Raw genomic sequence first — 26,156 nt, forward strand, 5'->3', positions numbered from 1 at the left:
CTTCTACTCAAACATATTATATACATATTTTTAGAAATATAAACTTCATAGCCCTAGTCCGAGTATACCATCCGTGAAATCTCAGCATGACATGCTCCTTTTTAAATTCGGCGATTTGTTCTATCAGTATATAAAGTGTAAAAAAACATATTATTCATAGTCCAACCAATTAAACACCGTTTGCCTCATTTCGTTGCAGATTCTGTTTTGTACAAATTTGATCGAGTAACTACTTTACAAAAATATAAGCTTCATAGCCCTAACCCGAGTATAACATCTGTGAAATCTCCGAGTGGCATGATCGTTTTTAATGCATATATATGACTGGCGATTTTTTTTTCTGTATATTAAGTGTATGAATTTTCGTAAAAAAACACAATATTCTAGCCAAACTACTTAATCACCGTTGTGGATTCGATTTTGTACAAATCTTAGCTATTTAATTACCTTGTTGTAAATCTTACATCCGAAGCAATCAAAACCTTTACATTTTCAACCATTTTTTGGCGAAGTTGCAGTTTTCAGCCGGCGTGCATGAGGTGCATCTTTTACTGAATCCACACCACTTTAAAATTTCTTACACCACCACTTACAGATGAAAATAAAAAAGAGTTCAGTGTTCCCATAGACACGACATATTTCATTAAATATGTCTTTCGCATGCATACCATGTGCATAATTATATAGTTCAATGATATAATGATGCACATCCGAACGACAAACAGTGATGTTATCAAGCGATAAAAGCGAAAACTGACGGGCCAAAAACTACTATGCCAGGACATATTGCTTGAGTTAGGGCTTTGTGCTGTAAATATTGTTTACAGAAGACCCACCGAACTGGTACAAAGTCGAATCCGCAATTGAGTTAGACTAATCGTTTTTAAACGGTGGGCTCAGGAAAATAGTGTTGTTTACACAATTTATATACATAAACTCAAAGAACAATTCGCAGGAACAAAAAATAGTTCAGTGTTCCCATAGAAACGACATATTTCATTAAATATGTCTTTCGCATGCATACCATGTACATATATAGTTCAATATGATATAATGATGCGCATCCGAACAACAAACAGTGATGTTTTCAAGCGATAAAAGCGAAAACTGACGGGCCATAAACTACTATGCCACGCGGAAATCTCTAGGACATATTGCTTGAGTTAGGGCTTTGAGCTTTATATTGTGCACAGAAGACCCTCCAAACTATAAAATCACTGGTGTTTTGGAGATTACATGTATATATATTATTTCGATTCTAACCACAAAATTTAAAATCAACAAATAATAATTGCTGCCGTACCTGATATTAACCTATATTGGGCCTGATTTGTTTCCGTAGATATCAAAATATTTAAAAATACATTTTTTAAAAACATAATTTATTACCAAAATTTCATCAAAATGCTTATTAAAATCTTTTAAAACTTTTTAAAACAGCATTTTCTTCCCTGTAAACAGAAAAGTTTAACAAGTTTTTTCTTCTATTCTTACAAAAGAATATTCAAAGTATTTTGATTTTCAGTAATTTACTAAAATATTTACGAAGTCCTGTTAAAAAATCAACACAAAAGGTTTTAAAAAAGAAATTTTTATCCCCCAAAAGTTTTATTCATTAAAATTTCTTTTTTTGGGATAAAAGAATCCCCTTTTCTAAGTTTAATTATGGGGGGCGTACATTTTGAATTTAAAAAATAATAGACAATGGAAAAGAAAGATTAAAATAATTTCAAAAACCCCAAAAGGAAACTTTGTACATTTGTAATTAAGGTTTTTTCTCCCAAAAAAAATCCCTTGTTAAATGAAAACCTAGTTTTAGGAAAACCTAGATCGCTTAAATTATTTAACACCATCTGTTGCAACAGTAATATCATCAAAATTATCATCCGAGATATATTTATCATAGACAGTGGAATCGGTAAGAACTCCTGATCTCGCATTGAGGTCACCAACTATACAAAACTGACAATTAGCATATTTAACACTTAAATCAAGAATGGTATTTTCTAAACTATCAAACAAGTCAGTAGATGATCCATACCTAGATCCTTCAGGTGGTATATAGGTATTGATAAATATCAGCGCGTCACAATTTTAGTGGTTACGTCACGTGAATAATGATTACGTCACATGTTTAAATATAGAACGTCAAACTGTGATTTTATTGAATAATAATACACTTTCGGTTCTTCTACATGTATGTTTAATGGGGGGAAAACGGGTCGTATTAGAATTGCAGGTTAAGTGCATAGTGTTTATTCATGCAAAATTACTAAAATAGACAATGGTCATAAAGTGATTTTTAAAGCAATGATAAGAATATTCACAATTAAGACCATCCGCAGTTAAGGCCATGCACTTTGGTCCAGTCCCGATTGTGGTCTTAATTGAGGGGATTTTACTCTATTTAAAATTTACATCATTGTTATTACGTTATTTGTTTTTCGGATCATATTTCACAAGTTAGTGAATCAATGCATTGTTATCCGACTGATAGCCTAATTAACTTATTGTATGAATCAGCGAGATGGAAAATATTTAGTAGCGTAAAACCATTCACTAATTGCCACGAAAACGAAACTAGGATAATCATACATTATATGTCTAATATCGAAACACTGAAGACCACGGCTTTTAAAGACAGGTTGTATACGTTATTATTATTAAACTATATAAATGATCATGTTTAAGCTGATGAATATGTAAAGCTTACTTTGTTGTGTAACGATGTTTGTATTGTTGCATTATCGTAATAAATCCGTCCCCAAAAAGAACGTACCCAACTATTAATTTGTTTAAATGTTTTTGTTTACATTGCTTAAACCACTGAGAAGATTAAAAATAAAGAACTAAATAACTTTAATAAAAATAACTACTATTTTGAGAAGACATTTACGACATTACTTAAGTATGCACTGAAGCTCACTATTTTGTTTTGGTTTAGAAAATTGATATTTGAATAAGACTGTTTAATGATGTTAAAAAGGATAGAGTAGACACATTATATTGTACAAATTTATGTATGGGCAATATCTCCCCAGAACAAACATATCTTAGGCTCTGAATCTAGCTTTTGCCATCAATATATTTGGACTAATGTACCATCAAAATGATAAAGCATCATAAAATATAGTCAGTATTATTGTGACAAGTCCTACTAATTAGACTTGTCAAACTTTTAAGAGACATCAAGACACTTTATTTTTTGTCTGGGTGATGATGTTTTGACAGGCTGTAAAATGGGTTAAACTAGTTCAGTAGTTTAGTTCATGCCAAATTTATTTGGCTATATATCGTATAATCATAATTATAGGGTTCACATTGATCAAACTTTGACTTTTAAACGTTTTTAAATATATACTTACATAACAAAATTATCCTGATATTTATGCAATAGAAAAAGAAATGCCTACTTTATACCACATAACCTGCGACAGATAAGAAATATAGTGTTATTTTGTTTGTTTTTAGTTCAAGTGTAATAAGTTAATATTTATCTTCATCTACAGTGTACGTATTCTATATATCTATATTTGAAGCAGTTGTATGTTTGTTGGTCACTCATTCACAGACACACAGAGACTTAAGGATAAACAGGAAAAACAAATATAAAGTTTGAGTCTAGTCAGGGACAACGCTATTAAATTTCTTTGAGCACGAAATTTACTCACTTACAAATTCATATTAATTGCTTCATTAATTCAGGTTTAAAAGGGTATCTGAATGGGTATCTTAGTGGTCAATATAAGTTTGTGCTGCCATTAGCAGAGTGAAAGATTTCTCAAGAAAATCATTGATGGATTTTAGCAGGGTAACAACCAAGGGCAAAATCTTACAAGTCGGTTAGCAAGGCTTATGCATGACATTTAAACTATGATACTATAGAAATGTAATTACTTCTTACATATGGTTGCAAACACAGTTGATCTAGATAGATACCTGCTCAAATATTTACAGTTATACATAATAATGAATGTCGAACCTGGTATATTATTTACATGTATATGCAGGGATAACTTGACAGGGCAACTTGTTATCTTTGCAGTGCTTATATAATTATATACATGTAGGCTGCCCAACCCTGGAGATGGGCAGATACTTTACCTTTTATTTGTTGCTGCCATGTCAATGTGGTGGTTGTATATGAATTTTGGTGCAGCATTAAAATGGCTAGGGTTATGGCCAAATATCAGTGCCCAAGAGCTTTTAGCATAGATTTTAAACTCGGGACGGGTGCCTGGATGTAGTTCATGCTATCACCAAGTTTTGGAGGTGTCATGATTATAAGTGACTTGTGCAATAGTGTGATGGAGCCAAAGAATGTTTAGATATGATAATCTTTCATCACAACACGATCAGTGACAGTAAAAAAAAGTTATTAGATATCTTTCTGAATTCATAGGGAAAGATTCATTGTAAAAGGTATATAAAAAAATATTTGCTACACAAACTACAAACAGGCATGTCATTGCATGGTTTTGAATGATTTTGTTGGCTTACAATAATAAACATAAAATAAGTGTAATAAACATTAAATTTTTCAAAGCTGTAAGCGTGATGAATTATGTTTGTATGTACATTGTACATATCATGATGCTAAAATTATACATGCATAATGTTCATATTACTTGTTTTATAAATGTATGTATAAATGTCACTAAGTATATTAATGAGTTATTTAACCAGATTAGGTGATAAATTTGAATAAGAACAGAAAAAAAACCAGCTAAATGCATTTGTATCAAGTGTAATTGACTGTTTTCACTGAATTTGCCATCTTACATTGAATTTGATCAGTGAATTTTATTTTTCCTATTGAAGTCCTCTGCATTGAACTACAGGTTTTGAGACGTACTGTTCTTGGAACATATTGTTCTTGATGTGATGAACCATGCCCAGAATGTCTTCATTCTGAAACTTAAATCCTGCAATCAATAAATCATGGACACAAAACACAATTTATAGATCTCAAGAGCTTTATATTGACCTACTCAGATATATGACCTTGACATACTAAAAAACTTGTATGACCTTGACATACTAAAATATGACCCTGAATTGATGTTAAAGGTCAAATTCATGAAATTTCACCATTTCTTTGTGTTTCATTTAAAGATTTTTAGGCACTGATTTATTTACTTTTTAATAATTCATGTTCATTTTTCATTCTAGGTTATGCTGTATGAAGTATGTCACCCTAGTGAGAGTGTTGTGCCTTGGTTCCGTTGTTTTTCTGGCAGCTTACATTTTAACTGGAGAGACATGGGGTAGACAACAACAAGAGAAAAAAATACCAGATCCAGCCCATAAAAAAACCTCAGAGAACTCTCTTATTTGGGCTGTTCATATAAAAACACATGACAAAGACAACATTGATAGAATAGCCAGTGACCTTGACCTGATAAATCTAGGTCAGGTTGGTGAATTACATCATCATTATTTATTTGCTCACAAATTACATCGTAATTTCTCAGGAAGTAAAACTGTATCAACAGTTCATTTGCATCATTTAAAACTTCATAGTGGCCAGAAAATTGCCAAAAAGGTTGAGGAGACAGAAAACAAGTTAGTAAAACATGAGGATATTGAATGGTTTTCTCATCAGAAATTGCTGTCACGTGGAAAACGGTTCTTGACATATGATTTACCATTCATGGACTTTGAAGATCCATTTTACAGAAAACAGTGGCATTTGGTAAGTTAAAATTTGTCAAAATCATATTAATTTAATATGCCCTCTTTTTAAGTCCTGATTATATCATGTATGTCACATGTAATGGGCTATTAGTAGCAAGCCCAAAGCAAAGGCGTGTGTTTTTGATATTTTTTTAATTGAAAAAATATAAAATGAAAAGTGGTCAAATGATAAGAGATACATTTGTATCTTATGTTATTTCGATTCAGATCCTCACTGTTACAGGTTCAAATCTTGTAAGGGACTTTGGATTCTACATGTTCTATATTTTGGGTACACTATCTTGCAGCTAGCATATGGAACGTTGGTGGTTCTACTTGTGTGCTTGCTCATGTCTCATGTAACACATAAAGTAAAACATGAAGACTTTTTTCATCAGAAAGGCTGGAAAGTCGCCACATATGACCTTTACAGTGTTGATTGTCACTTAAAACCAAACAAAATATAAAAATAAACTGATACAATTTTTTTTTAAATGTATTTCATGTTCTTACAGGATTGTTTAGCATTTGTCAGGGCAAATTGTTTGTAATTTCAGACAAATACATATGAACTTGGTATGGATATAAATGTAACTGGGGTATGGAAACACAACATCACAGGGTCAGGGGTCACCGTGGCTGTGGTAGATGATGGTAAATACTGTTCCATGATTAATACAAAATAGTATAATTTAGTTATTTTAGCAGACTAAGAATTTCTTTTGTTATCAGGTTTGGTTTACTTTGTACACGGAAATTTTGATATATTTGTCGTGATGTTCACAATATTTTGAATCAGCCTGGTTGACTTGGTATACACAAAGAACACATAGTTTTGTTTGTGAACTGTCTATGAGCTATTGACCTGGCATTGAACATTAAAGACAGGGCTAAATTTCACTCTGATAAAAACTGGAAATGTCTATTGCTTTGAACCTTGAAATGTTGGTTAATGACATTACCGTATACACTGTTTGTATATAAGAGAACATAACTGTTCATGTCTTTAGACAAAATTATGCCCTTTGTTAAATCTTTATTCAAACATCTTTTTTATCAACTTCACTATTCTGTAGACAGGTATTGAATGATTTGCAAAGTCAGTATATACACAAATAAATAAATGTTCATGTAGTATCATTTATCTGTATATGATTTTACGGTATACCTGAAAAGTTCAGTCACGTTTTAAATTACTTAAGTAAATAAAAGATTCCTAAAGCATTTTTGATTAAAAAAAAAAACAACAGATTTTCTTTCTTTGGTATTAAATTTCTGACCTCATTTTATTTTTTTTTAAGTTTATTTTTTCAACATAGGATTTGTTTGTTAAATTGTAGGTTTGGAATGGAACAATCCAGATTTGTTGGAAAATTATAATAAGGAGGGTAGTTACGATCTAAACAATGGGGATAGAGATCCTTCACCTAATACCAAAAACCGTAAGTTATTTGTTACTGAACATGTTCTACATTTCTCATATGTAACTCACTGCTGAGAAGTTTTTCTGAGGATATATGCTTGATGTTATTCATATAGAAAAATTGCCCTTCTGTTCTTCTTGTGGTGGGTTAAAAATGTGAAAAGGCAAAAACCTGAAAACCAACCCAACTACAGCATTTTAGGTGTCATGTTTTCAACTTCTGTTTGTTATGAATTCACCTTTAAGTTTGTGGAGTGAAAGGAAAAGACTACGACAGTCTTCAGTGTTTGTTTTTTTGACCTTTCACCTTTTCAACCCTTACAACATGTCATAAATCTGCCTCATATTACAAAGATGTGAGATGATGGGGAAACAGTGATGTCACAGTTATAATCTGTAATTCTTCAGGTAACCTGTTTCTCATGTGTTCATGTTCCTAGTGAGATTCTGAGATATGTTGTATCCTAAGAAAACTTGAGAAATAAGATTTGCTACCATCTTGAACCTTTAAGTGTGGCTGAGGGGTTAAGGTTTTCAAATTCAAAACATTTGCCCCTTAACCGCTGTGAGTTCGAATCCATGGACTTTGGATTCTTTCATGTGAAAATGCTAGCTAGCTTACAGAATTACAGTGGTCCTACTCAGGTACCCATTCATGCCTGAAACCAGTCAAACTGGAAAGTTGCCATGTGACTTAAACTGTGTTGGTGTGACCCAACCAAAAAAAAAAAAAACCTTGAATTAAGAAAAGTGAGTGTTTGTGTCACTTAAAACACAATAATGAAAAAAAAGCCATCCCATCACTGGACGGTTGTGAAACAGATAGTTTGTTTTAATTGATGAGAGTGTAACACTTACTTCAGTGCCATATTGCTTGCTGCTTTATATCATCCTGTGCTCTCGAGCTTGAATCACTTGGCAAGATCAATATCCTAATATAAACACATTGGTTTTCTTTCAAAATAAAATCTGATCATACTGTCTTGTAGTAGCTTTACAATAGTCAAAATAAAAATGAAAAAAAAAATGTGCTAGATAATTTGATTTGTATAATTAATGATATATTTTAAATATTTGTGTTTATTTATAGAGAAGAATCATCATGGAACACGTTGTGCGGGTGAGATCTCTGCCATACCAAATAAAGTATGTGGTGTCGGTGTAGCCTTCCGCTCTAAAATCTCAGGTTTGATAAATGTATTTCATATATAACTTACATTATAAAATATGATCATTTTGAATGTCTTACACATACAGTGTATTACTCAAGATAAAGTATGATCATTTTTGTGTCGCCTTGAAAAGTCGACATATAGGGATTACTTTGGTTAGTGGCCGCGGCAACTTCGGTGGGGGTGTCCCCTTAGGCTTGTCCAGAGCATAAATCAGTCACTATAAGACTGATTGACTCCAAACTTGATTTGCATGCTTCTTTCAATGACTTGACTCACAAAGTTCTAGTGCATTATACTTGCAATTTATAATTTACATTGTTCATGAAAAAACTGTTATAGGCTTTAAAAATGCTCAAGACATAGAGCAAGACTCTATATGTTATTGCTATGAGAAAAAGTTCATTAGACAGTTCATTATGAACTTTCATCTTAATTAAGATACAATAGATATGATTAAAAAATTCTGACACATTCTGGCATAAACATATTATAAATTCATGTAAATATTTTGTTTATGTTAGGATTAAAGCTTCTAGATGGACCTCTAACAGACAGTATGGAAGCTGATGCCTTCACAAAGTTCTTCCAGATCAATGATATTTATAGTTGCAGGTAAGAACTATGAAATCAAACAAGTATAGCAATTTCTGTCAGCCAGTCAAACAAACTGCTATTTCAGGTGTTTTTAAGTGACACTCTATAATTATGATTTATCAAGGCATTCCCCTCATCCCACTGAACATCTCCCATCCCCCCACAATAATTTTCTAGCAAGTTTTTTCCCCCAAGAAAGTTAAAACAACATCAAAAAAAGCAACAATTTAAGTCAGTTTTGTCTAATCCATTTGAACTATTCATTTATAGTTCATTAAAGAACATTTTAAATTACATTAGAAAAGAATACTATCAACGTCAAAATTTAAATTTGGTCACAAAAATGATCAAAAATCAAACAAGACGTTTTTTGTTTTGGTCTGAGATCAAGAAGTATTTTTTTATTCATTTCTGATACAGAATATACATCTAGCTTACGATAATGTGCTACCTATAAAAAAACATCATTGTTGATAATTTGGAGAAATTATATTATCACATAAACCGCGGCGCAGGAGTGTAATAAAGCCATTTAATAAAAACGATATTACACTAGACGATATTACACTAGTGTAATAACACTTTGACGTCACGTCATTTGCACTATAAGCATAGCGTTAAAGCGCGCTAATGTTAGCGCTACACTATAGGCGCGTCAAAGAAAAATGACTCTTGTTAACAGTTTACCGTTCTTATTTTATATATGTGATAAAAAGAATATTATATTCGTGTAGATTCAATACTAAATTTATTGAACTCGTTCAATGAAACAATATTATGCTCGCCAGAGGCTTGCATAATATGATTTTATTCAACTCGTTCAAACCTACACTCATTCAATATCCTCTATTTATTTAACGTTTATTTATTTGTTACAGTTGGGGCCCAGATGATGATGGGAAGACAGTGGACGGGCCTCATGTATTGGCTGCTGTAAGTGTTGTGATATATACCCTTAAAGATAACAGAATCTGATTTTAATACAGTGTTCCTGGTCAGGGACTTTCATTTTCTTTCATGCTAAATTGGTTTCCAGCTAGTTTATTGAAGGTTGGTTGTTTTACTGTGAGTGCCTGACCATGCCCGATATAATTAATTAATGCATTGAGGCACATGTAAATTTCTTCTTTTCCACCATCTGTTGGGATGCAAATTTCACCATAATTTTTCATCATAAAGAGTGACCCACTCTTGCTATGAATTGAATGTAACAGGTAAATTCTAATGGATATTTACAGAAGTTTCCTTGGGTCATGTGAGTTAATCATTATTAATGTGTACTAAATTATAGAATTGAATGGAATTATGGCAAAATGTAAACTTATTTTGACTTTCACTTGTTCACACACTGTAATAGATTTCTATATCCTTGGATGGGCATAATGTCACTTAAAGAGAACCACGGATAAGTAAATCTTGATTCTTATGATGATCATTGAACTGTCTACATTTTCTTGTATAGGCTGGTATGAAACATGGCATCGACTTTGGACGTGGTGGTTATGGTAGTATATACGTGGTTGCCAGTGGCAATGGAGGTCATGAGGGAGACAACTGTAACTATGACGGTTATGCAAACTCACTTTATACAGTAACTATAGGTAGGTAGAGGAATTTATTTTCAGACTTGTTGTTTGAATTGGGTTTAAAGTTGATTGATTGAATGGATGTATAAATTGTGAAAAATCATATTGTAATGGAAAGCAGTGGTGAAGTGGTTACTTGTAGCACATGCAGTGGGCCACCAAAAGAATTTCAGTTCAGTTAAAAAAAGGAACACTGGAAACTTAATAGCAAGAAAATTTACATCTAGCATAACTTCTTACTACTCATTTCTGATAGGTTACCTAAAGGAAATTATTATTCTGTGGTGTCATAATGCCGGCTGCTATAATCTGAGTAAGATTGATAAATGTCAATATGAAACATATATAAAGAGGTGTTCTTTGAGGTATTGTTGAGAGCTCCTTTATGGCATACAGTGCAACCTGTGCAGATTGGCCACTCTGTAGAGCAATAGCCTTTATACAGCAACAGTCAAAATTCTTCTGAAAGCAACTATTTCCTAGTTATTTAACCTGTCAAGAACAACGGCTTTCAGCAACAATCATTACCTTTGTCTCCTCTATGGTATTGCTCTGCTGAGAGTTGTATTGGTATTGAACTGTCCAGATAAAATTTTCAAAATTCCGGTAATTTTACACTGACTTTGTATGACTTTGTAATCTTTGTTTACTTTGCATGTTTGTTATGATGATGTTGTGTTTATGAACTAAATATGTAATGGGTTCATTTAACATTAACATTTTTGTATTTATTGTATAAAGGAGCTGTAGATGAGACAGGACATATGCCTTACTACTCAGAGGAGTGTGCCTCCATGTTGGCTGTTACATTTAGTAGTGGATCATGGGGGCAAACTAGAGATATTGTAAGCTGAGTTATATTAATATATGCGAATAATTGAGTTAAAAAATGTTATTATAATATTATTGTCAAAATTTAAAATTAAGAGCATATTTTTTCGTTTGAGTGAAATATGGAATATATTTTCACGAAACATGATAAAATGCCACATATTTACAGGAGCCGGGATGGCGAGTGAAAATATGTGGCATTTTATCATGTTGAGTGAAAATATATACCATATTTCACGACAAACGAAAAAATAACCTTTTTATTTAATTTCATAATCAAAGCAAAATGGTTACGAACCCCCTTGCTTGCTACGCAACTGCAATTGTACAGCATGCAGTAATATAATTATTGTCTTGTTTTGCACACAATATTTAGGGCTACATTGTGATGTCACATAAACAACTCTTTAAACATCTGTACAGTGTTAACGACTGAATTAAAGATATTGGTGTTCGGATTTATATTTTTAGTTAAACCATTTTCTATCATTCTAGATAATTTTCAAATCAAAATTCAACAAAAAGTTGTAATTTATTCATCAAATTTTATAAACAAAATGGCGAAAGAAGTCCCCTAAAATAAATATGAGTTTTGACTCCGCCCACTTCCATATTTATATTTCATATTTATTTTTTACAAATATGAAATATATTTGACTGATATAGCACCATATTTCATGGGTAAAATTAAATAATTTGTTAAAACTTTTATTTACGTATTTTTAATTGAAAATAATGAAAACATTTTTGGCTCTACTCATATATTTATAAGAAATTATTATCATGGTCAAAGGGAAACAACTCCAATACAGATTATTTAACAAGATGAGAAAAAAAAATTGTACAAAAATTTGTTCTGTCAATTGAAATATGTTTGTGATATCAGAAAGACAATGTGAGGTTGGAAATTTATTTTTATTTAAAATTGTAGGTATATTTGATATACAAATGTAATATTTTTTCTGTAAGAGATAAAAAAAGTTTAAAATGGGGGTTTCTGAGAAAAGTTGAAAATGATTAGAAAGTGAAACTGTTATTTTGTTATGAATTTATTCTTATTAAAAATAACTTTAACTTCTCTTGCTTTGAATTTTGGACATTCCATTGTTGATTAAAGGGTTTTTAACCAGGTTTTCCGAAGGAAAAAACTGGTTATTAGATTGAGGTATGTCGGCGGACTGGCGGGCGGGCGTAAACAATTTCTTCTGTGCGCAACTCCTTCTACATTTTTCAACAGATTTTGACCAAACTTTCACAGAAGCTTTGTCATCAAGTGACCTGGCGCATATTGTCGGGGTTTTGTGATTGGATAATATTTGACCTAATTATGGCCCTTTGTTTTTTTTCCTTATATAGAATATATAGTAAATAATTTCTTCTGTGCTCAACTGTTCCTACATTTCTCAATGGATTTTGACCAAACTTTCACAGAGGCTTTGTAATCAAGTGCCCTGGAGCATATTGTCGGGGTTTTGTGATTGGATAATATTTGACCTAATTATGGCCCTTTGTTTTTTTTCCCAATATAGGATATATAGTGAACAATTTTCTGTGCGCAACTTCTCCTACCTTTCTCAACAGATTTTGACCAAACTTTCACAGAAGCTTTGTTATCAAGTGCCCTGGCACACATTATCGGGGTTTTGTGATTGGATAATATTTGACCTAATTATGGCCCTTTGTTATTTTTCCTTATACAGAATATATAGTGAAAAAATTCTTCTGTGCGGAACTCCTACATTTCTCAACGGATTTTGTTCAAACTTTTACAGTAGCTTTGTCATCCAGTGCCCTGGCGCATATTGTCGGGGTTTTGTGATTGAATAATTTTTTATTTAATTATGGCCCTTTTTTTCCTTATACAGAATATAATTATAGTGAACACTTCCTCTGTGGCAATTCCTCCTACATTATTCATGTTTTACATTGCACATAGTTACATTGTTTGTTGCTTGTATTTGTATTTCAAATACAACATATTTATCTACAATGGTGATAATTGAAAACCTGGTTTCATGGCATTGCCATGTTTCTTGTTTATTTTTAAGATCCTAAAATTTAGCAGCCATCAGTATATAGTGATTGGTCAGTTACATATTATAACTTAAGAGTTTTGTGAAAGCTTCATTCACATCTTTTTGAATTTGTTATTGAAAAGTATTTTGAGCTTTTAAATCGCTCATACTCAAAGTAACCCTTAATTAGCTTAAACCGTAAGTGATCAGTCTTTGCCATTAGAGGTAGGTCAGCCTGTCTGACCAGATTCTTTACTATTAGTAGCTTAATTTTTGTATTTTTATTTTTAAATCCCTTTAACTTTGAATGGATTGTTCCAAATTGTTTGCAGAGCAAAACTGTTACATGAATTCAGCTGGTAAAGGGTTAGACAGAACTAAATTCAAAGTTGGACAATTCCAATAATGAAAAGCTTGACTTTAAATTCAGTTTTCCTGAAAAAAGTATACTAATATTATACTATAGGTAACAACAGACTGGTTGGCACACAAGGAGTCAGTGCGAGGATGTACGGAACATCACAGTGGTACTAGTGCTGCAGCTCCTATAGCAGCCGGCCTGATAGCCCTCATGTTAGATGTACAACCCTGTCTTACATGGAGAGATATACAGTACCTCATAGCTCTCACTGCTCTCAAGGTTTGTTGATTGTCATAGAATTGTACTTTAGTTTTAGCTTTGAAAAGTTTACAGTTTATCTATGCCCCTGGAATTACATAGGAGGGCATGATATTGTTTTTGATGTCTGGTTTTCTTTTTCTGGGCACAACTTTGACTGTGGCCATAACATTTTCATAATGTAAGATTCCCTTCTTGTACTGGATGAGAGTTTCACTCATTGAAATATGACTTTTATTCCTATATATGTGTATATGACCTTGAAATTTGCTTTTCTTATATAAGAAATATTGGGCTTTTGAAACCTTGTGTTTTTTGTATCATTTATTAAGGATTACATTTTTGTTTATGATTTATAAAATACTTTTTGTGCTCATGCTCCATGAAAGACAAAATGTTTTTATGCCACCGCAGCATCTGCGATGCGGTGGCATATAGCGATTCACCTGTGTGTGTGTTTGTTTGTGTGTGTGTGTGTTATATAGATTATATAGTGAACTTAAAAAATCTTCTTGTGAAAAACCACTTGTCCAATTTCAACCAAACTTGGCAGGATTGATCCTTGGGTGAAGGACTTCCAAAGTTGTTCAAAGCATTTCATTCCATGCAGAAATCTGGTTGCCATGGCAACCAATAGGAATTATAAGAATAAATTAAAAAAATCTTCTTGTAAAGACCCAAAAGGCCTAGAGCTTAGATATTTTGCATAAGGCATTGTCTGGTAGACCTCTACCAAGATTGTTCAAATTATAACCCTGGGGTCAAAATCGGCCCCGCCCCGGGGGTCATTGATTTTCACTATATGTACATATAGTAAAAACTTAAAATAACTTCTTGTAAAGACCCAAAAGGCCTAGAGCTTAGATATTTTGTATAAGGCATTGTCTGGTAGACCTCTACCAAGATTATTCAAATTATAACCCTGGGGTCAAAATCGGCCCCGCCCCGGGGGTCATTGATTTTCACTATATGTACATATAGTAAAAACTTAAAATAACTTCTTGTAAAGACCCAAAAGGCCTAGAGCTTAGATTTTTTGCATAAGGCATTGTCTGATAGACCCTTACCAAGATTGTTCAAATTATAGCCCTGGGGTCAAAATCGGCCCCGCCCCGGGGGTCATTGATTTTCACTATATGTACATACCGGTATAGTAAAAACTTAAAATACCTTCTTGTAAAGACCCAAAAGGCCTAGAGCTTAGATATTTTGCATAAGGCATTGTCTGGTAGACCTCTACTCAGATTGTTCAAATTATAGCCCTGGGTCAAAATCGTACCTGCCCCGGGGGTCATTGGTTTTCCTTATATGTATATAGTAAAAACTTTATAGTAAAAAAATTTCTTCTAGCAAATGCTAGAGGTTAAATATTTTGCATGAAACATTGTGAAGTGAACTTCTAGCAAGATTGTTCAAATTATAGCCCTGGGGTCAAAATTGCCCCTGCCCCGGGGTCATTGATTTTCAATATATACATATAGTAAAAAGTAAAAAAATCTTATTGTCTTAAGGTACAAGGCTTAGAGCTTGAATATTTGTTAAATGATATCATCTATAGGTACTCTACCAAAGTTGTTCAAATTTTGCCTCTTGTGTCAAAATTAGCCCCGCCCCATGGGCCATAGGTTTTCCTTATATGTATATAGTAAAAACTTAAAAAATCATCTTCTCTAAATTCACAAAGGCTAGAGTTGAGATATTTTGCATGAAACATTATGTAGTGAACCTCTAGCAAGATTGTACACATTATAGCCCTGGGGTCAAAATTGGTCCCACCCCCAGGAGTCATTGATTTTCACTATGTACATATGGTAAAAAAAAAAAAGAAATATTTTTGTCTGAAGGTACAAGGCATAGAGCTTTGATGTTTGCTCTACAATATATTCTATGGGTTCTCTACTAAAGTTGTTTTAATTATGCCCCTAGTGTTAAAATTGGCCCTGCCCAGGGGCAGTGATTCTCATTATGTTCAAATAGTAAAAACAGAAAATAAAACAAATCTTTTCTGAATGGGAGAAAGCTACAGCTTAGATATTTGACTTGAAATGTTGTTTGGTGGACCTGTATCAAGATTGTTTTGAATTAAACCCTTGGGTCCAAAATTTTGCCTTGCCCAAGGGGACAGTGACCTACTGTCTTGTCCTTTGATGTACAGCAATGAAATTTTGACCATGTGCACAGTTTTAGTTGTAAAATTGAACTTTGATATCAGGTGAACTAGATTTCGATGATGTGACCTACTTTCTTGTCCTTTGATGTACAGCTATGAAATTTGAACCATGTGTACAGATTAAGATGTTAAGTGAACTTTGATTTCAGCTGACCTAGATTTTGACAAAGTGTCTTACTATGTTGTCCTTTGATGTAGTCATGAAATTTAGGCTGTGTGAAATATGACCTTCACCACCAAATTCACTAGACTCAAGTGCATTGATATATTCCTACTCTGATCTTTTATTGAGTTAACAACAGATTTAACCACTAATCTGATAATAAGAATTAGATAGGTCAGGGATCTATGCATTATGACAATCTTCAAAATTGTATAGAAACAAAGAAAATCTGTTCTGACACTACTATTTAGTGTTGTATTAATGCGGTGGCATAGCATTTTTCTCAAATGCAATCTTGTTTTTTCTATGATTTATGTTGTCAAAGTATTACAAACTATTCAGACTGAATACTAGACAACAAATGACGGTAAATTTGGGATACATGTACATCTTTTACTTATAACATGTATTGTGTTTTGTTATAACAGGTAGACATAGATGTAGCTCACTGGCAGAAGAATGGAGCGGGGCTCTGGCACTCACACAAACATGGGTTTGGTCTAATGAATGCCTGGAGGCTTGTGAATGCTGCCAAGGTAAGTTATATTGTCACAAAATCGTTACAGGGTAATTACTACCAGGCCTCGACACTAACTATTTTAGCAGGTGGTACGCCGGACCACTAGATTTGAAAGTTAGGTGGTCCTTCCAGAAGTCAGGTGGTCAGTTATCATTATTATATCTTTTTACTGCAAATGTAGAAAAAAATGTTTAAACTTTATGACAAAGATGTATTATTACATAATCTTTACAGAAAACAGATATTTTTAGATATATATTTTTCCTCTAATCAGAAAAGGGAGAGCAAGTCAGTGGGTATTTTTTCGTAGAGTTATTTGTTTATTTGTTTTTATCTCAGTCAAAAATACACAACAGAGCTTTTATTTATGTTAACTTTTATATTAAAGTGATTTCTCTCTCAACTCAAGTTAGGGAATAATGAAGCCATTTGTGTCTGTTATTTTCTTACTGTTATTCAAATATTCATTGCTGATACGCGGTACGTCTTATAATCATGATAATAACATAGCATCTTTTACAGATTAACATTTTTAATGGAACTAATAAATTATCTTATTTTTGTCTTTAAAAACAATGAAATATCTAAATTATTTAAATAATGACAACGTTATTATTTACTATAACTTATCTTATTTTTCTCACAGATTTTTAATACAGAATTTTACCTCCCTGTTGCTTGTTGGTTGATATTCATTTTTGACATTGGGTATTTTTAACCTTTTAAAATAATTTTAACTCTAGAAGAAACAGATCTCTTATTGTTAAACAGTTAAAATAAAGATAAATAGCATAGAATTACTAGATGTATTTTTTTTCCAGTTCCTTTCGTTTGCTGCCGTTATTCAAGTATCTGAAATTTAAGTTTATCTGATATCATATAATTACCATCATCGGATACTCACGGTTAATTAACATGTAACATAACATAAATGTTAACGGTTCCGTCGTTGGTATCCGACGATGCATAATTACTAGCACCATTTGAATGAATTTTGTACCTAAATTTATATCACAAACTCTTAACTCTTTTAACTTGCATAAACAAAATTTTAGCGACTTAAAATGAAAGTTATTGATGACTTAAGAACTTCTTTAACTTATCAGAGATTAATGAACCATATATATGTACATCGGACATAGATTTTAAACAAAATTGTATAGATCTAACATGTTTTTGACCAAATCGCCATTCTCCCAAATGAGCCTTGCATCAACCAGAAAATTCAAGTGGTCCGACGGACCAGTGGGTTTAAAAATTAGGTGGTCCTTGCCAAAATCAAGTGGTCTCGGACCAACGGACCACCGCTAATGTCGAGGCCTGACTACCAATAATGGATCAGAAAATGATTTTTTGAGCAAAGTTTAAACTGTATTAGTAAGAAGTTTGGCTACAAAATATTTATGAAACATGAGGGGTCTCAAGTAGTTCAGGATGCTGATTTCAAAGTGCTTGTCCTTTATATGATATAATGTAGGTTCAAATCCTGCAAGAGACTTTGGATTCTTTCATTTAAGAAAATTTTTGAGCTAGCTTACAGAATGTTTGTTTATCTACTCAAGTGCCCAATCACGCTGGAAATAATACATAGGGAGTCACCTTTTGTCTTCATTTAGGAAATAAATATCAATTTTGAGTGCTTGAGTGCATTGTTGTAGAATAATGTAGGTTCGAGTTTAAATGTGTAGGAATATGATTAATTACAAAGCATTTGAAGGTAAAATTAATATCTATCTCCAGTCTAACATAATATAATAAAAAGAAAATTGTTTAAAATTTTAGGTTGAGCTACATTAAGCATCGAAGTAATTTTCCTGATGTCATTTGGTTTATATCTGAAAATATTTCTTTTTTATGTTGTCCATTTTTTGTGTAATTATGCTTTTATTTACCCTATATGTTTGATAGGGGAAAAGTGTGAAAGCATGGTAAAGCTATATAGTCTTCATATTTCCTTCAGAGCCTCTATTTGTAATACTATACAACTGTCATCTTTGAACGAAATAAAAAATTGATTATAAAAACTGTATATACTGTAGAAAATATTAATATCCAATGAAAATCCTTGTTACAAACATGGAATATCATTTTTATTTGGTTTACAGGTATGGGACCAGGTGCCCTGGCAAACATCATTGGAGTATAGTAAGAAAAAAGTTTCAATACCAATCACTAAAGGTCGCTCTAATCCTTTACAACTTACTTATACAGGTAATATTCTTATTTCATAGGTGTCTTTATCTGAATCATTTTTCTTTATCAAGAATGAAAGGTACTTTTTGTTGTGTTTAAGTTGAGTGTAATAGTCATCATTTAAGTCTCAACCCTCTGAATTTCTTAAATGGACTTGTCCAGCTTCCATTTCTGGAACAGTCCATTATCAAATTTATTTTGGGGTATCAAGATGTAAATTCTAAGTTGGTTAGTCAATTGGATCCATTGAACAAGGGAAAAGTGATCTGCTATTGAATGTCATTATTTTGTGCACTATTGTCAAACATTTTAAAGGGAGACACAGGCAAAATTTTCATTTCTTAGTTTTGAATTTTTCATTCATTATTCTGTTAATGCCCTCAAAATGAATACTTTAGACAGTCAAAGGAACAATACTTTTCTCCATATAAAGAATAAAATGGTGGTTTCCTAACTTGACCCGCGTGGGTCAGGTTAGAGCGCTAGCATTTCACAATAATTGTCAAAGTGAACTCTGGAAAAGTTAAAAAACATGTCAAATGAATGACTTAGGCTTGTTTCAATCATACAATATCCACAATATCTGTTATTGTAACTTCAAGGGTTTGTTTAAGTCACATGACTTGTTTAAAAACTATCTGGTGGTTCTATTTGAGTCTAAATTTTGTTCAATATAATGTAGATATATTTACGCTTCAAACCCAAAATATAAAGAATTTAGACAGAAATTTTATGCTGAAACTTCCAGAAAAGTCATTTTAGCGTGATATGAGTACAAAAGATCATTTTAATATTTTTGTCATTATTTTGCCTGAATATCCCTTTAAAGAAAAATTCATTAATGCTTGATTGTTAAGAATGCTTGAAGCTGATATAAACCATTTGCAAATGCTTCCTGGACCTAACTAATACTGGTGTCATAATTATGAGGAGTCATGGCTATGATCTTAGTAGAGTTTGAACCTGTGACCCCTGGGTTGAGAGGTAGACATCTTAACCATATCTCTAGGGCTCCTCTTGGACTTAGTTTTTACAGTCTGTTTCAATTCAGATGCTAGTTTATTGTTTTGACAATATTCCTAAACAAGAACCAAATATATTCCAAAAAGAAATTTGATAGTTAACCTAGGCTTATTTTATTTGTATACAACATTGTACAAATTTGTTAGCTTGATTATGTTACTGGATTTTACTTAATAGATTTACTCTGGAATTAAGAATATTTGTGTTTTTCCCAGCTAATCCGTTGGTACACACATCGTTTTACAGTTACAGCCTCGAAAATAAGTGCAATAGGTTGTCTAATCTAATGTTATGGGCAGTGCACTTTGAAGCTATTGTTGTAAAAGATTGTTTGTACCTACAGATTATCTGGGGAAAAACCCACATTTGTTGAGTTCCGGATAACATCTATTTTGACCTGTCAACAGTATTAATATGGTTTCATTTCACTTTTTGTTTGTTTCTCAACAGTGACAGAGTCAAATGCCAATGGATTTGACCTATATATACTAGAAACTGTGCAAGTGACCTTGACCTTGGATCATCCATGCAGGGGTTTTCTAGACTTCAGAGTGAAGAGTCCTCATGGTACAATGTCTGTGATTGGTGCATCTAGACCACATGATGAGTATGTATAACATACATGTAATACTATTTATAGATAAGTTAATTGCCTCTTCTAGCAGTGTTCAGAATTGGCATAGTGCTAAATTTGTAGCACACTTTGACAACAAATCTAGGAAATGCTTGTTTGATTGCCAGCTTCTTCAACGAAAAATTACTAACAAGTATTTCGATAGGGACTTTAAAAACTAAAGTACTATATAATTGTGTTTAACACCTTAAATGTAAAGGAAACTGTTGTTTCTGAATTGAAGTAATTTCTGTATCAGTTGGCTCCAAAATATAATCAAAGTGCTGCAGCACTGAATGCGACGGACATGCAACCGGAGAGACATTAAGGCTTTTTTTAGAAAAAACAAAACAAAAACAAAACACAAAATATATAACAGAGAAAATTTGTTCCATACAAGTTCGAGATTTATAGAGCAGTTTCTGAATTGAAGTAATTTCTGTATCAGTTGGCTCCAAAATATAATCAAAAGTGCTGCAGCACTGAATGCGACGGACATGCAACCGGAGAGACATTAAGGCTTTTTTTAGAAAAAACAAAACAAAACACAAAATATATAACAGAGAAAATTTGTTCCATACAAGTTCGAGATTTGTAGAGCAATATATTTTGTGTCCCAAACTGATATAATTCAGATTTTCTACTTTCAAGCACTTAAATACAGAATGAAATTTATGCCTAAAAACTCTGGTCAAACTTGTATATCAGTGTCCTTATCGATTTATTCCAAGAAATGAAAGGTAAAAAGAGAAAGAAAAAATACGGTCAACGAAATATTTCTGAAATAAAACCATGCAAATAAACTTCAAGCATAATACATTATACATTTGAGAATGCTATTTAGAATTGCTTCGTGTTTTATCATAGTGGCCATATAGAAAATAAAATATAAGTCATTTGTATTTTTATTTCTCTTGGATATGTCTCATTAAAAAAGTTTTAGTTAAAATCATCAGCAATTAATAGATCTAGTGTATATTTTAGATTTTTTTTATTTACAAGGTAAAGATGTAGAGGCCAGAGCACATCGTTTTTATTTTAATTTAAATGTCACTTAAAGTTACATTAAATAATATGTAAAAATATTTTGCCGTCGGCCTAAAAATCAAACATTCTACAGTTTCATTAACCTGTTTAAAAGTTTTGTTGTAAATCTCATCAAATATTGTTCATAAAGTAGGATGTTAAACGGGAAACCCCACGGTAACACTAAAGTTTGTATACGAATTTTAACATGCAAATGAAGACTATAATGAGCTCGTGTATGCGCTACGTCACAGTTTCATAGTTGCTATCCGGAACACAGCAAATGTGATATTTTCTTGTGCAAACACACTTTAACCGTTTAAGCTTCACTGTGCACTAAACCTGGGGTTCAGTAAAATTAATCATCTCGTAAAAAGATTATATTTGTATGAAAACATCCGTTAAGATGCGGAAATATACCGTTAAATTAGGACTGCAACTTATAGTCATGTTTGTTGATTTAATACTGATGTACGGATGATCCGAGGCGGAGTTTCTTATGCAAACAGAAATTGTACTTCCCATTTCGCCACAATGAGGTTACCTATTTTTATGCTAATAAAACTCATTTTGGTTGTTTGGACACTAAAATAAGACCTGGAGTCGATATAAAACCCAATTTAATAATGAAATGTCGCTATTTCGTTTTTTATGAAATTTATTAAATGTAACTTTAAGCACTACTGGTAATAGATATACGATTGCTGCGTTGACCTTTCTTATGCCTTAACCTCACGAGACGAAGTCGAGTGAGGTTGCATAAGAAAGGTCACGTGATTATGGTATAATTTACGCAAACCCAGAAATAGTCAACGCACCAATGGTGTATCTGTTTTAACCTATAGCTCCGCCCAGAAACACTTACTCCTTCGATCTTCAAAACTGAAAATTATACCATAGTCTGGGTATGGTATAATTTACGGTTATTGGAAATTATACTTGGAAGAATTTTACATAAGAAGCGCTGAAGAGCTATAGGTTAATGTTTAGTTGTCCTTTTCAATTTCACACTAAATTCCATTTTCAACTTGTTTGCTTCTTACAATTGTATAGAATTTCTTAAAGTATTGCATGTAATCCGCTGGTTTATTACATGTATAATGTGTACTCCCTTATCGCCTGTCCAAAAATCAGGCCAGGTGAAGCAGAATCTATTTTTAGAATAACGTGACCTAGAAAAATATGTAAACAAACCACAAGAATCGGAAGTAGAACTGATATTATAACTTCCTCACCATGAAAGACTACATGGTGGTGAAGTGTTGAAAAACTCTCTTCTTACATGCATTTTCAAAAATAGATATTTATACTAACCATTGTACTGTATCTAATTTATTAATAACTGCTGAATATTCAGCTAAACCCGCGGAAGAGTAACGAAAATAGTTCTTCTTTTATTAATGCGCGAGTTATCCTAGAGTCACGAAAAACTTTTGATTTGTTAATAATAATGTTTTGTATAAAGTAGAAATATTTATTTCCTACTAATAATGTCTTGGAACTCAGAGCTTACACCTTTATTGTAGTATAATTTGCTGTCCTACTTTTTCGACAGCGGTAAATCGTTTCGGCAGTAATTTGCATATTGCGCAATAATACTACGGGACTACAACGTTTTAATCAATAATATACGTTCATATTTTAACTTGGATAACTTAATTTGAAATTGAAAAGGCTAAATATGGAAGATTTTAAGATATCCCGACAAAGTATGGGAGTTTTGAAAGATCAAATTCATGTACTATTTCTTGGGCTGTTAATCGGTTTAGGACACTTTGCGCGATTGTAGCCGACGAAATCCCATCTGTAGATGACTTAGCTCTGAACGCACCTGAGGGCGTGTCCGTCGCAAAAATACTAACTATCTTCTGGAGAAGGCCAATATAGGTTTCTATAGGTGACTATAAATAAATGTATGTCTTACCATAATAAAACCACCACCTCAGTCTGGCATTATGGGGACAGACATATGGTAAAACCTTTACTCATTTCTTCACCATCTCCATTATCAGACCTTCCTCAATGGGGGATTGGTTACAATACAATTTCAAGAATTTTACTTTATACACATAAACAGTTAAATAAAAATCTATTTTAAAATGGTGGAATAATTTTATTAGGGTATTTATTTGTGAAGTAAATGTTGTTATATACATCATAGTAATAATTAAAATAGTTAAAAATATGTACATGAAAGTGTAAAACGATTCATTGATAACACACATATCATTGCACTAATTTAAACCATTGTTTTTGTACAAATTTAATTAAATTTGTAATAGATCATTCATTTGTTGATTAATTTGATTGTTACAGCTCACCTAATGGATTTGACAAGTGGACATTTTCTACTGTTAGATGTTGGGGGGAGTCGCCCATTGGTGAATGGACAATTTTCATCAGAGATTCGGGTATGTGTATATTTCATATCACTTATTTTTGACTTATATATCTTAACTCTTAAAGGCCCATTAAGACGTTAAAATATCTTAATGCTATCATTTTATATTTCTCAAAACTTTTTATTTTTGGTATCTTACTACAGTTTACAAAAACATTACTCTTTAGCCATGATAGATGAACTATCATTTGCTTCATTTGCAATAGGTATAATTATAGTGAGTTAGTACTTTGTATGGAAGTCAAATACTACTTTGTTTACATTTTGCTACCTTTACAACACATTACTGTGCATTCAACTCTACTTTCTGCAGTCGTTTAACATTTAAGCACCTTAGTTAAATTGTGTAAAAAACAGATTTTATGTTCATAGGCTTTTAGACCTCATTTGTGTTTCTTTTGTGTAAATATTTGTATTTACTGAAACTAACTGAAATAACAATTTCAGACAATGGAAAATATGGAATGGGAACACTTCGTAGCTGGACCTTGAAGTTGTTTGGTACACCTATGGCACCTAAAGAATTTAAAAGAAGGAAAAAGTAGGCTTAAAATATTTATATTATACATGTATATTCCTAAAATGTCTGACTGTATGGCCGATTTCTGCCAGGAAATACGAACGTGTTCATGTGAGGAAGCTATTCAGTGAGCTAACAGAAAGGCAAGAGTTCAGCTCATGTGCTTACAAAGACCACCTGAGGTCTACCCTCGGTAAAAGTGGAAAGTCACCACATCTACTGTGTCTGTTTAACCAAACCAAAGAAAATACAAAAAATGTATATATATAGTGAATATTGACCACTTGTCACATCTGTGACATATAAACTGTGACATCACAACTGACAAGATATGAGTGTGACATGCATACTTTATATGAAAGTTGTTACTTGATTTTATTGACATAAATTGTCATTTTCAAACTTTTGATTTCTTTGGGTAAAATTTTAAAGACAAGTTATTATTTTCTGTTTTTCTTTTGACAATTAACAGTTTGGTGAATGAGGCCCTGCATGGGGGATTTCTGAACAGTACAAGCAGATGTATACCCCCTCCTGTTACCTCAAAACCTGATGAAATTATGTCAGTGAGAATACTGAAGGTAAATATAATCTTAGGCTAGTTCTTTACCATGGCATTGATTTATATAGTATTTATTTGAGTTTGATTGTGTAGGTAACTATTAGCTTATAGACACACTTTTGAATCTGTTCCTGGAACCAACCAGTACTGAGCAATGAGTGTAAAATATCTTGATCAAGGAACCAACAATTAGCCCCAAGTCTAATGTGTTAACCACTCTGCCATGCCGCCACTACTGTCCTTTCATTTCAAAGAATTGTGAACCAGCAAACTACCAGCCGTTCGGGCAAGTGCTTGGCAATATCTGTTAGCCCAATTAAGATTTTACAAGCTTAAAAATTATTCTTTTAAAATTGGAAAGTAAATTCAAGAATAATTACTTAAACAGTTATTTTGTAATTCTGTCCCCTGAATCAAAGATAAACTAGTTGTTCCTTTTGAAATTCAGTCATTCCACTTTTAGAAACTAAGGTGATTGACTGCAAATTTTCCACAGGTCAGGCAAGTTTCTTAGAAAATATTATGACCTTGACCCAAATTCTACTTGACATGAGGTTGTGGACTAATGCTAAATCCATGACTTATTTTGTATATTTTTGAAGAAAGATTTTCGCATCTTATGTCAATCTTTTTCTAGCCTGCTTCTTGGAACTAAGTAGAACTGTTGATATGTCATTTCCTAAGTTGATCCTTGAGCTAAGGGACATATATCTTAATCACTTTGCCACAATTGACCTTCTGTAAGTTTGACTGACCATTTAATTATAACAATTATATTAATTAATACAATTTTTTCTTTTCTATTAAAGGTGATCTGTATGACAGGTGCTTTATGTTTTCTGTTTGCTGTTTACGAGTCATTTGAATATTTATTCTGTTATAATGATGAGAAAAAGGAACAAACAAAGTATATGAAGTTGATGAAACGGCACGACTGGCTAAGAGCATTTTTTAAAACCCAACAATCGGAGACAACGGACTATTTAAATGAAAAAATTTCCCTATCAACTTTCCCCTTTACATCTGACCTTCGACCTGATGGTTAA

General features: G+C 32.5%; 1 protein-coding gene across 1 annotated transcript; it reads left to right on the top strand.

The window, feature by feature from the left end:
- The first annotated feature begins 2,512 nt into the window (after nt 1-2,512).
- Nucleotides 2,513-26,156, top strand: LOC132735610 (proprotein convertase subtilisin/kexin type 7-like). Its single transcript, XM_060722585.1, has 17 exons — nt 2,513-2,644; nt 5,173-5,695; nt 6,234-6,330; nt 7,017-7,118; nt 8,190-8,285; nt 8,796-8,886; nt 9,747-9,801; nt 10,331-10,469; nt 11,196-11,299; nt 13,767-13,940; nt 16,681-16,788; nt 18,878-18,983; nt 20,439-20,595; nt 23,944-24,038; nt 24,476-24,569; nt 25,021-25,129; nt 25,920-26,156. The coding sequence occupies exons 1-17, from the start codon at nt 2,601-2,603 to the stop codon at nt 26,154-26,156; spliced, it is 2,331 nt and encodes a 776-aa protein (XP_060578568.1). The 5' UTR covers nt 2,513-2,600.

The sequence above is a fragment of the Ruditapes philippinarum genome, unplaced genomic scaffold, assembly GCF_026571515.1.
Source record: "Ruditapes philippinarum isolate M1 unplaced genomic scaffold, ASM2657151v2 ctg5332_1_1_1_1, whole genome shotgun sequence".
In the NCBI taxonomy this organism is placed as follows: domain Eukaryota; kingdom Metazoa; phylum Mollusca; class Bivalvia; order Venerida; family Veneridae; genus Ruditapes; species Ruditapes philippinarum.